Source organism: Aethalodelphis obliquidens, unplaced genomic scaffold (assembly GCF_003676395.1).
Source record: "Aethalodelphis obliquidens isolate GAN/ISIS:26980383/991018 unplaced genomic scaffold, ASM367639v1 scaffold69, whole genome shotgun sequence".
Lineage (NCBI taxonomy): Eukaryota > Metazoa > Chordata > Mammalia > Artiodactyla > Delphinidae > Aethalodelphis > Aethalodelphis obliquidens.
The window spans coordinates 3,945,388-3,958,072 of NW_020838013.1; the positions used below are offsets into that span (position 1 = coordinate 3,945,388).

Genomic DNA, 12,685 nt, shown 5'->3' on the forward strand with positions numbered 1-12,685 from the left:
TCCATGAAGATCACCAAGGGAGAAGCTGCTGCGGGGGGCAGAGAGCGCCGTGCAGGAGCTAGTGGCCCCAGCCCCCACCAGGCTTCTGAAGACCACACAGCTGCTGCTCCTGACTTGGATGCTCGTGCCCAGAAAGCATCCCAGGAGAGGAAGGCTCAGAGAGACAGAGCAGAGGTGGGGCCGCGGCACACAGGAGGGGCGTCTCTGGGGTCCTGGGGAGGGGCTTTGGGAGGCAGAAGCCTAGAACTGCCAGTCAAGATGCTCTTCTGTGCCCCGGAGCCCAGATCGGTCAGGTGAGTGGCAGGTTCACTGGGCAGTGGCCACAGTGTGAGATTCACTGGAAAGGCATGGACCATAGGTGTTGAGTCAGGTTGAAGACTGAATGAAGGTACATGTTTAGACCTTAAGCATCAGAGACCCGCAGTCTGGGCCCTTGGTGCTTCCTGGAGCCCCCTGGCTAGTCTGCCTGGCCCGCCTCACAGCCTTCTTTTGAGTTAGCGCTACCAGGGCCGCCCTGAGCCATTTGTGAGCCAGGAACCCTACTGCCTGAGGAAGGACCTATATCTTCTGTCTGACCAGGTACAGGCTAGCATGTGGCAGACAGCTCAGGCTTGTGGGAAGTACCCAAATCCCTGTGTGTTTCAGTTTCCCCAAGCGTAAAATGAGGCAGTTTGACCAGATTCAGCTCTAACATCCTAGAGTTGGCAGCCCCTCTAGAGGAAACAAGGAGTCAACTCCAGAAAGTAGGTGCAGGAGTAGTGCAGAGCTTTTGCTCTTGAGACCAAGGGCCCCAAGCTGATTGATTCTGCCGGGCAACAGCCTCTGTGCCGGAGACAGTGAGGGACAGCCCACAGTCACCCCCTGTCCTCCCCAGGGAATGCATTCTGGGGCCAGGTTAAGAGAAGCAAGGGGACTGGACCAGAGAAAGAGCCCCATCCCCCTCCTCTCTGCAGAGTCCAGCCACTCGCAAACAAACCAATTGGATCAGGGTGGTCTAGACTTTCTAGATCGAGCTGACTGAGGCACAGTTGGAATAAGCAGGACGTTTCGTCTGGAAATGGAAAGACAGGTAGAGCGAGTGTCGCTGTCAGAGAGATTTCAGCTTAACCTGAAGAGTCTTCTGAGAGAGCTTATCAGAGACAGAAGGGCCTGCCCTAGCAGGTATTGGGCCCCTTGTCACTGGAGCTGTGTCACTGGGGCTGGGCCAGATGACCTCACAATCCCTTTCACCCCAGTGAAGTGATGAACTGTGTGAACTCGGAACAAAGAAGTCTGATCTGGGTTCAACTCATAGTTATTCATGATGATGAAAGCGGAGAAACTATTCCTAAGCCCAACCTAACGTGAATTTATATGATATAATACAATGTACCTATTATTAAAAAATATGTGAATTGTACTGGTCTGGACAGTGTAAATAAAGCAATACAAAGCAAGAAACTGTGCATGATACCCCATGCCCTCACCAGTTAGAGCTCCAAGAAACTGTACATTAACGATGAGGAGAGTGGTGCTGCCTTTTTTTTTTTTTAAGTATCTAAAAACATGTACCTACTTGGTACTATGGAATTAGGCAGTTTATAACAAGAAAACAGCCTCTCAGGAATTTCCTGGTGGTCTAGCAGTTAGGACTCGCGCTTTCACTGCAGCGGCCCGTGTTCAATCCCTGGTCCGGGAACTAAGATCCTGCAAGCCTCTCCCCATTCCCCAGTACTGCCCCCATGCTACAGTTCTCTTAGCTATTCTTTAAATATGTTTATGCTTAGACATTATTTCTTGGCTCCCTATCGTAATAGATGAGGCTTATAGCTCTCTTGTGGGAGTACCCTGCCCTCTCCTTTTCTCCCTAGTTTTTAGGTAAATTCATACTGTTTGGATTACTGTGTGAAAGTTATCTACTTATTACAGAGCCAAGAATTGGGCTATAATTAAATTACCTTTTTTGTGTACTTATTTTTCATGGAGTTAATAATTGCCCTGTTTTTTTCATTTGCTTAGTTTTCCATATTATACCGATTGCTAATTCTTCCTCCTCCCAGTCCGACGGTTCCTCTTTTTTCTGTACACTTCTGTTCATCCCCCGCCTAAGTGAATGCTGTTGGCTCTCTAGAACTGCAGTGAGCACTTCTCCTGGGAGTTCTGTTTGCCATGTTCTGGGCTAGATTCCCTAATTCCTGGACCCCCATGTCTTTTTTCATAATTCTTCCATTTTTGGTCAGGGAACTAAGATCCCACATGCTTCATGGCATGGCCAAATAATAATTTGAAAAAAACACTTGGGCTTCCCTGGTGGCATAATGGTTAGGAATCTGCCTGCCGATGCAGGGGACACGGGTTCAAGCCCTGATCCGGGAAGATCCCACATGCTGCAGAGCAACTAAGCCCATGTGTCACAACTACTGAGCCTGCACTCTAGAACCCGCGAGCCACAACTACCGAAGCCCGCACACCTAGAGCCCGTGCTCCGCAACAAGAGAAGCCACTGCAATGAGAAGCCCGCACGCTGCAATGAAGAGTAGCCCCCACTCGCCGCAGCTAGAGAAAGCCCGTGGGCAGCAACAAAGACCCAATGCAGCCATAAATAAATAAATGAATAAATAAATAAGCAAACAAATAAATAATTTTAAAAGAACTTAAAATGTAAGCAAGAGTATATGAAATGAGCAGGCAAACTTGAAAAAGAACCAAACAGAAGCTCTAGAAATGAAAAATAAAACATTTGACACATAAAACTCGATGAGTTGGTACAACCACTAAAAACAAACAAAAACCAAAAAAACTTCAATAGATTGGTTTAGCAGTTGATGAAAGACTTAATTGGAAGATAGATTTGTGGAAATTATTCAGAATGCCAGAAACAGAGAAAATAGGAGCTATTAAGAGACAAGGCGGGGGACTTCCCTGGTGGTCCAGTGGCTAAGACTCTGTGCTAGAACTGATGAAAGACATCAATTCATAGAATCAAGAAACCTAAGGAATCCCATTTAGATAAATACAAAGAAAACCATACTTGGACACATCACAGTAAAATGTAGAATACCAAAGACAAAAAAATCTTAAAAGCAGTTGGAGACAGAAAGTATCTTCAAAGGAACAGTAACAACAAAAAAATGAAATAGATGACAGCTGACTTACAGCAACAGTAGACACCAGAAGACAGAATAAAATTTTCAGTATATTGACAGGAAATAACTATTAGCCTAGAATTCTACACCCAGCAAAAAAATAACTTAAAAGGGTAAAACACTAGCCAAGATAGGACAACAGCACAAAATAAAGGAGTAGAAATATATCCAAGAACGTTAATTACAATAGATAAAAATGACTAAATACTGGGACTTCCCTGGCTGGCAGTTCAATGGTTAAGACTGTGCTTCCACTGCAAGGGGCACAGGTTTGATCCCTGGTCAGGGAACTAAGATCCCACATGCTGTGTGGCATGGCCAAAAAGAATGGACTGTACTTCAGTTATTAGAAGACAAAGATTTAAACAGTCCGTCTACAGGCCATTCTTAAGAGGCAGAGAATGAAAGTAAAAGAATCAAAACTCAACATACTTGGAATAGAAGGGAACTTTCTCAGCCTAATAAAATCATCTATTAAATAAAAAAACACAGCAAACATATTTTATGGTGAAATATTGAAATCATTCCCTCTATTGTGAGAAACAAGTCAAGGGTAGCCACCCTTTCTTCCATCCAGACAGAGGCAAGAAAAATAAGAGATAGTTCCCCGGTGGTCTCGTGGTTAGGATTCTGGGCTTTCACTGCCACGGCCTGGGTTCAATCCCTAGTCGGGGAACTGAGATCCTGTAAGCCGCGTGGCACAGTCAAAAAAAAAAATAATAAAAATAAGAGATATAAAAATTAAAAAGGAAGAACAAAACTATTTTTTCATAGATATGATTATAAATACAGAAAACCCAGAAGAATTTTCAAGGAAATAAATAAGTTTTAGATTTGCTGGACATAAAATTATTTTCATAAACTATGAATGATAGCATCACGATACCAAATACATAAGAATAAATCTAACCCATAAAGGCATGATCTTTACGAGAAAACATACATAACTTTATTGAAAACATTACATGGAGAGATACACCATGTTCACGAACTGGAAAATTCAATTTCATGTGGATGTTGATTTTCCCCAAACTGATCTATAGATTCAGTTGGGTTCCAGTCACAATTTCAAGGGGGGGGGGGGGGTTTATTGGTGGAACTTGACAAGCTGATTCTAAAATTTATATGGAAGAGCAAGGGCCAAGTAGATCTTAGGAAATCATACACAGGGGTAGATAAAATGATCAGTGGGACAAGAGAGAAAAATAAATTGTGGTATATTCAATGGATCACTATACAGCAAGGAAAAGGAGTGCTCTACAGCCACACACGTTAATTTGGATAAATCTTAGAAATATTGAAGGAAAAAGCGAATCACAGAAGAATAAACATGGCGTGGCTCCGTTTATATAAAATTCAAAAACATGCAAAACCAGTACAAACATAGCTAATAAAATCACAGGGCAAAGCAAGGGGATGATGAAGACAGCACAGTGTTTCCTCTACCAGGGAGGGGCACAGCAGGGACCTCAAAGGAAATAGTATCCATTTCTTAAATGGGGGTGGGGAGGGTGTTGTTTCTATTTTATAAACATTTCCTTATCTTTTCACTATAAAAAAAAAACAACAAGAAAAGATATTCTGGAGGGTGAGGGGTAAAGCAGTAGAGGAAACAGAAGTCTTCCAATGCTTATGTACGGCACAAAGTGATAGGTACACCAAGTTCCTAACAGAGTTAAAAAATAGTAATAGAGCATGCTGTTTAGAAAAACAAAGAAGTCTTAGCAGCTCAAACCTTTGTGGGCATGGGCGGGGCCTGTCAGAAGGGTGGGCTTCTCTGCGGGTTCTTGGAAGGCAAGCCTGCCATGTCACTGAAGGACTACCCCCCTCCCCCAGCAGCACTTGTAGGTTTTCACTTAACTCCATTTTTGGTCCAGTCCCTCACCCCCACCCTCCCCAGGGCCCCCCGAGATGCAAAGCTTCTTCGAAAAGCCCCCGCCTCCACCCCAGGGGGGTAGCGAGGGGTCAGGTGGGTCCTGGGGGGCAGGGCAACCTAGCTGTTTCTCATAGAGACCTTGAATCAGTCCCGGCCCTACTGTCAGCCCCAAACCTTGCCTTCCACGGTGAACCTCTCCAGGGCTCCTGGGGGTAATCGGGCTGCCTCTTGGCCCCTCCAAGAAGGGAACGCTTAATTTCAACTTCTAATTCTCTAAGAGAGTAAATGAGCCTCTATCCACTTTCCATCTTTCAGAATGTTGTCAGGCTCTTTGGTCTAGTGCTGTCTCCCTCCTATTTTCTTTGTCTTTGTACATTTACATCATTTTTAATTTCTTTACTATCATTTTAGATTTTAAGAGGAAACAAACTCACATGTTTAAACCTGCCACATTTAACTGGAAATGTCTATTTACTATATTTAAATAAAAGTGTTTAACAAGTAGCTCCTGAAGCGTCCAGAGAGGAGGAGCTTAGCAGTCTCGGCACCATCCAGCCAGCACAGATGCTTGAACAGCCCCACCTGATCTCTCTGCCTTGATTTTTTCGGCTGTTCAAGGGGGAAGGAGAAAGCACAAAGGTCTGGGTTCAAATCCGGACTCCTCCATTTACTGCCACGTGATCTTATCACATCAACTCTCAGAGCTTTATCACCCACATAATTGCTGCCCAGTGCACCAGGTTAGCTGGAGAGAAGTTCACTGAAATTGTTGCTGTGAAATGTTCCTAACTATAAAGCACTGAACCTGGGGAAGAATTCTGGATTCTCATACCCTGGAACACTACATTCTGCCGTAAGCTGCTGGCCACCCCCCGCCCCAAGGCCGCAGGAGGCAGAGCACTGGCTGCTCACACCCTCAGGCATTCTGTGGTTCCCAGGCCTGCCAATCAGAGGAACCAAAAACAGCAACCCTGGAAACAGTGAAGGTCCAGAAACCCACAGAGACGGAGGGAGTCCAAGAACCAAGTGGGCACTTTATTAACCTGGCAAAGGGGCAGCTGGGCAGGCCGAGCAGCCCCCTGCCAGACCCTTCGCTGTACTCAGGGGCCACTGATAGAGGCAGAGCCGCAGGGCCCAAGCCCTGGACACTAGGAGTCCAAGCTGGGCAAGGGCAAGGCTAAGGGTGGGGCTGGAGTTGCCGAAAGCAGGCATCAAGTACCAGCGTACCAGCCTGCCGCCCCTTCTGAGGCTGGGGGTGGGCCTGAAAGGAGTTATCTGAGTCCCCTCTCCTGTTCCCCACTCCTTGTACAGCTCAGGCTCTTCCTGGAGTCAGGAAGCCATGAGTCCCACATCAGCTGTGGTCTGGAACGTGATGCCGTCCCCCGGCAACGGGGAGGCCAGGAAGGGCCAGAGCCAGACAAGGACCCAGCGGGGCCCCAGGGCCGCCTGCAGGTTGTGGGAGAGGCCCAGGTCGTAAGAGCGCTGGCCCCGAGCCCACTCCCACGTGGTCTGGCCCCTCAGCAGCAACATCCCATGGAAGAGCAGTCCAGCCCCGCACAACAGTGCACCCGCCACACACGTGTCGGTCACGAAGGCCAGCGCGAACTGCGCCAGAGACACTCTGCCTGCAAGGAGAGAGCAGAGAGGGTCAAGGAGAAGCAGCAGGCCCCAGCCGTCCCAGAGCCCAGCTCCTGCCCTCCTCCCATCCCCTACTCCACCACGAAGCAGGGCGCATTCCTCCACTCAGCAAACACTGAGTTGTTGCTCCCTGGCCAACCCATGCCGGCTGATGGGAACACACTAGTGAAACGGGCAGACACAGCCCCCTGCCCTAGATGCGACTTTCACTCATTCATCACAAACTTGTGAGCACCTCCTATGAATACCAGGATGAATGGCAGGTAGCATGTCCGACCTCAGGGAGCTCACAGACAGACATTCAAGAGATCATGTCTCAGTTACTTAATTACAGCTATGATGTGTGTGACAATGCAAAAGTACAGCACCTTGCATCATCTTGACCCACAGAAGGTAGTAAATATCAGGTGAACTAATGAACTACATGATGCCATGAAATGTGATGTCAAGCGAGAGAAGGCAGACACAAAAGGTTATGTATCGTATGGTGCCGTTTATATGAAATGTCCCAAACAGACGAATCCATAGAGACAGAAGATTAGTGGTTGCCAGGGGCTGGGGGCACTAGGGGGAAATAGGGAGTGACTGCTTAATGGGTACTGGGGGCGATGAAAAGGGTCTGGAATTAGACGGTGGTGATGGCTGCACAACACTGCGAATATACTAAACGCAGCTGAACTGTGCACTTGAAAATGGTTAAAATTATGAGTTTCATGTTACGTGAATGTTTTTCCAATAAAAAAAGAGAGCCTACTGGTGGGGAGATGACATGGAAACTTATTAAGAGGCTCAGGGAAATAAACTTCATCTATTTTGACAGGGATATTTTGAGTGATGCCTGAAGGTTAAGGAGGTATTTGCTAAGTGAAGAGGGGAGAACACATTCTGTGTGAAGGTCCTGAGGCAGGATGGAGAGGTGCCTGCGAGACAAGTGAGTGGACAGTTCTGGAAGCTCAGGAGAGAAGCCCAGGCTGGATACGCAGATTTGTGAGCGGTTGGTACCCGGGCGGTTCCGAGACCCGGCAGAGTGTGTAGGGAGATGAGAAGGGCGTCTCGACCTCAGCCTGGAAACCAGGTCCTTAGGGATCAGATATAGGGAAACCAGGAAGGAAGGAGGAAACCCCAAAGTACAAGCCGTCGGGGACGTCAAGCATAGAGCCCTTTAAGGAGGCTGAAGGCCAGCAGTTTTATGAGGCTGAAAGGTCTCATAAGCAAGAAAAGAACACAGAAGGGTCCTCTGGGTTTTGTGGAGACAGAGGCCTGGGGACTGTGGCAGTCTCGGAGGACGGGTGGGGGCAGAAGCCAGTTTGGAGCAGGTGGAGGAATGGGTGGGAGGCAAGGAAAAGCAGCCTATAGCCCAGGCAAGTCCTTTGACTTGGCTGCTGATGGAAGAGCCCGAAGGCATAAGCTGGAAGAGGAGGACGTGGGGTGAAGAGAGGCTTTGTACCAGCTGGGAAAACCCAAAGGAAGCCAGTGGAGGGAGCCTGGAGTGGCAGGAGGAGAAGCGACCCACGGTGTGAGGGCTCCCAGCAGGGAGGAGGGGTCGGGCACCAGGAGAAGGCGGGGCACAGGACGGGACAGCCAATTCTGGACGTGCCATCTGATGACTAATTTCCTCTGTGATGTATTTTCAGGAGAGGTTGGGGCTTGGAGGACAGGAAAGTGGGAAGATTTGAGCTGCAGCCATTAGGGGGAGGAAGCTTATGAGAAACCAGGGCAGCCAGGCACCGCTGAGGGCCTGTTGAGGTCAGCAGCCATGAACGTGACGTGACACCGACTGCCACATAGTACCAGGCATCTCTGGCAGCTCTCCGCAGCCAAGGGCAGACACAGAGAAGCCAGGAAGGCACAGCGGAAGGAAGACGGAGCAAAAAGTCTTGAGATGAGATGCTGCGGAAGGCTGGTGGAAATGAGGGCGCTACGCTGGACCTGGGGTGGTGAAGGGGGAAGGTGCTGATGGATAGAAAGGTGAGGGCCAGGAGCTCCGGAGGGGGGTCGCGGAGCACAGAATGAGAGATAGATAGGAGAGGCGGTGGGGGCAGAGAGAGGGGTGACATGGGGTGCTCTGGGAGGTGACACATTTTGGATTCTGACACGACTTGGGTGGGGATGTGGGAGTAGGGGAAGGGAGGAGGGGAGGAGAAGGTCACGAAGCTGAGTGACTGGGGCCATTCACCCACGCTTTCAGATACCTATGGCTTCAGCAAGGCCCAGGGCTGAGAGGGAGACGAGGGGCCAGAGCCCAAGTCTTCGGTGACTGCGGGGAGCGAGTGGGAGATTGTGGATGACCGGGGGTTGGGAGCGTGCAGACAGGAGCAGCTGGAGGGCTTGAGTCTCAGTGGAGGCAGGGGGGTCATGAGGAGGGCAGAGGAGGGCTGCTCAGGAAGCCAGTGTGGGCACAGGAAAACCCTGACAGCCCCACTGGGCCTCCCAAGACGCCCCCTGGGCTGCAGGGAGGGGGTCCTGGGGACAGAGCTGGGCTTGGATAGGATGAGACAGAGCCACTATTCAGAGTTGTCAGGGAGTTTAGTAATTGCAGGACAAGGTTACAGAGAGGACCGTGGACAGGTCAGGAGGAAGGAGTCAGGGAAAAGCAAGCCCGAAGCATTTTGGGGGGCAGAGAACAAAGTATAAAAAACCAGTGGGGGGCTTCCCTGGTGGCGCAGTGGTTGAGAATCTGCCTGCTAATGCAGGGGACACGGGTTCAAGCCCTGGTCTGGGATGATCCCACATGCCGTGGAGCAACTCAGCCCGTGAGCCACAACTACTGAGCCTGCGCGTCTGGAGCCTGTGCTCCGCAACAAGAGAGGCCGCGATAGTGAGAGGCCCGCGCACCATGATGAAGAGTGGCCCTCGCTCGCCGCAACTAGAGAAAGCCCTCGCACAGAAACAAAGACCCAACACAGCAAAAATAAAATAAATAAATAAACTCCTACCCCCAACATCTTCAAAAATATAATAATAATTATTATTATGTTTAAAAAAAAACAACAGTGGTGTTTCTACCTTGGGTGGTGTCAGAAGAAAGTGTCAAACAGAACACAGCCTCTCAATCAGTCTCCTGATTCAAAACATCCCCTCCCCACTTCCAAAGACTGGACCTTCCCCTGCCTGTAACTTTCACTGGCTCCCCACTGCCCAGTCAAGTAAGGACCAACTCCTCACACTCCATTCAAGGCCCTCCACCATCCAGTCCTCACTTACTGCCCTAGCCTTAATTCTCACAATTCCCACCAAATGCCTTCACTACTCCGTGCCCAACCTCCAAGCCTTTGTTCACACTGCTCCCCTAACTCCGAATGCCCCCCACTTAGAATGCTCTCTCACCGTCCCATCCCCCTCTAGGTGAAATCCCACTAGTCTTTCCTCCCGATTCTCTCAGCCAGAACTCTGTACCTATGCCGAGGCCCTGTATTTTACCAGACGGCACACCCAAGTGAATACCAGGCTCCCTTCACCTCCCGTAACTGACGTGGGGACTAGGTCCCCAGGGCGCTGCCTGGAGAACCAGGCGGAAATCCCATCGCCTACCAGAATGGGCCTCTGCCTCTCTGTGGAGGCCTCCCCGGCCCCCCACCTGTGAGCAGCATGAGCCAGGGCAGCAGGAGGAGGGCGGCGGTGTGGAGGGGTGTGTGGGCTCGCAGCAGGGCCGACAGGGCAGGGCCCAGCAGCACAGAGACGTGCAGCAGGACGCCTGCGGCGTGAAGCAGCAGACACAGGAAGGGCCGGTAGTTGTGGAAGCCCACGCAGCGGCCCAGCAGGCGGCAGTGGTGGTCCCGGCGAAGGATGCAGATGCGGCAGGCAGAGCAATGCCCGCTGCGCGGTGGCACCTGGCTTTGGCACTGGTAGCAGTAACTGCAGGGAAGGAACCACAGGGTCAGTTCCCCCAGCAGCTCTGAGTGCCCCATTTCATGCCCGGTCAGCCCCTGAGCCCATCCTGGGGAAGCAGGCACAGCCCCTGCCCTATGCTTCAGGTTCTTCACAGGTAAATGCAGGCTAAACACCACTTCCCAGGCCCTTCCATTCCTGGCACAGCAGGTCTGAGGGCTCTTCCAGCTCTGAGAGCCCCAGTACTGAGGCCTTTCTCTGGTCTCTAACATCTGGAAGCAAACTTCTCCTGTCCTCCACTGTTACCACCTCCGTCCAAGTCACCATGAGCTCCCCCCTGGATTATTGCAACAGCCTCTTGCCTGGCTTCCCTGACTCCACCTTTGTCCCAACTGGTGTAGTCTCACCCCAGCAGCCAGACTGATCCTTTTAAAATCTAAGTCAGGGGAACTCCCTGGAGGTCCAGTGCTTAGGACTCCGCGCTTTCACTGCCGAGGGCCCGGGTTCGATCCCTGGCACGGCCAAGAAAAAAATAAATCAAGTAAATAAAATCTAAGTCATGTCCCTCCTCTGCTCAAAACCCTCCAATGGCTCTCCGTTTCACTTCTAGTAAAAAGCAAAGTCTTCGAGGTCTTACAAGGTCTTTATGTCTCTGACTTCTCCCCCCTCACTCCACTTTGGCCACACTTGCTGTTCCTGGAACATGCTGGGCAAACAAATGCCTCAGAGTCTTTGCATCATCTGTTCCCTCTGCCTGGAACGTTCTTCCCCCAGATGACTGTGGCTAACTCTCCCCCCTCCAAGTCTTTGCTCAAATGCCACCTTCTCAATGAGGCCTACCTTGACCACCCTATTTCCAACTGCAATTTGAGTCTCCTTTATCCTGCTCCTTCTGTTTCCTTACCACCAACACCTTCTAACATTCTACATTATTTTCTGATTTATTACGCCTAAAGTTTATCATCTGCCCCTCCCTGAAATCAGGAATATGTTTTATTGTACCTCCAGTGCCTGGAATAGTACCTTGCACGTAGTAGGTACTCAAATATTTGTAAGTGGATGAATGATACTCCTTCTGCCGTCTGGTTCAAGCGGATCTTACTGTAAACTGGTTCTAACATCTTCAGGTCCTGAGGCCCTCCCCCTGCCCAAAGCTCCCGCTTCTCCCCGCGCCAGATCCCGTGCCCCACTCACGCCCAGCCCTGGCCCAGACCACGGCCGGCCAGCATCACACCCCGGATGCTGGGGTCCGAGCGCAGGAAGAGCCCCACGTTGCCCAGTAGATTGAGCAGCTGAAAGGTTGCCAGCGCAAGCTGCAAGGTCCGGGCCAAGGGTCCCAGTGGGGGCGGCCCGGGACCCAGTACCAGCACGTAGGCCAGCTCCAGGCCCACGGCCGCGGCCCACAGCGCGGTGAGCACAAGAGGAAGCCGCGCGGACGCTGCCTCCGCGCTCCCCACAGCCCTGGGCTGCCCCATGGCCTGGACCCACTAGCGGTCGGCTCACGGTACCCCTCCGCTTCCGTATTGGGGCGGGGAGAGTGGCAAACGGATGTCTGCTACGACCAATAGAAGCTCTGAAGGGGGTGAGCGAGCGTTGAGGTTCACGGGGAGGGCCCGCAGATACGGAGATGTGATTGAACGGCCGAACGAGCCAAAGAGATGCTTGGAGTCTCGTTGGCGCTAGAGCCGGTAGGGCAGCGCGGTTACAGCCCACCCGCGCAGGCCCCGCCCCTCCCGCAGAAGCTCCGCACGCTGGTCCCGCTGGCCCGCACTCCGGGAGGATTGAGTTGCAGTTTGGGTGCTGTCGGTGTTTCGCGGCTCAGCACATTTCCCCCTCTCCCTCTAGTCGCCCCGATATTAATAGCCCTGCTTCGGCCCATCCAGCTGGCTTGGAGCCCCTCCCCATGCTCTAGTGTCTCCCTTCATCACCCCAGAAAACATTCAAAACAGCTCGGCGCCTCGGTGTTTCTGACTGTGAAACGGGAATAGTGCTCCCTGTTTCCCACCAGCGCGGCGCAGGAAAAGGGTCATGAGGCCCAAAAGGTAGCTTCTAGAGCAGTCTGCAGCCACTATTATCGTCATCTTCGTTGTACATGTGAGGAAACAGACTCAGAGAGGGCCCGTGGCTTTCGCAAGAGTCACACAGCGCCCAAGCTGCGGAGCCGGAAAGCGAACCCCGGATCTCCGCCACGGGGTACATCCCAGTGCCCCCAAATTCT

The 12,685-nt window shown here is 51.0% G+C and overlaps 1 protein-coding gene across 4 annotated transcripts; it reads right to left on the minus strand.

Annotated features, from left to right (window-relative positions):
- Positions 1–4,051: 4,051 nt before the first annotated feature.
- Positions 4,052–12,002, minus strand: ZDHHC24 (zDHHC palmitoyltransferase 24). Of its 4 annotated transcripts, none has more exons than XM_027090782.1 (3): positions 11,662–12,002; positions 10,217–10,494; positions 4,052–6,626 (listed from the first exon to the last, which is right to left on the minus strand). In XM_027090782.1, the coding sequence occupies exons 1-3, from the start codon at positions 11,940–11,942 to the stop codon at positions 6,331–6,333; spliced, it is 855 nt and encodes a 284-aa protein (XP_026946583.1). In that variant the 5' UTR covers positions 11,943–12,002; the 3' UTR covers positions 4,052–6,330. The 4 variants fall into 4 exon arrangements, with proteins under 4 accessions (XP_026946583.1, XP_026946582.1, XP_026946585.1 ...); XM_027090781.1 differs by having other exon boundaries at positions 10,171–10,494; positions 11,662–11,989; XM_027090784.1 differs by having other exon boundaries at positions 10,171–10,494; positions 11,491–11,780.
- Positions 12,003–12,685: the final 683 nt, after the last annotated feature.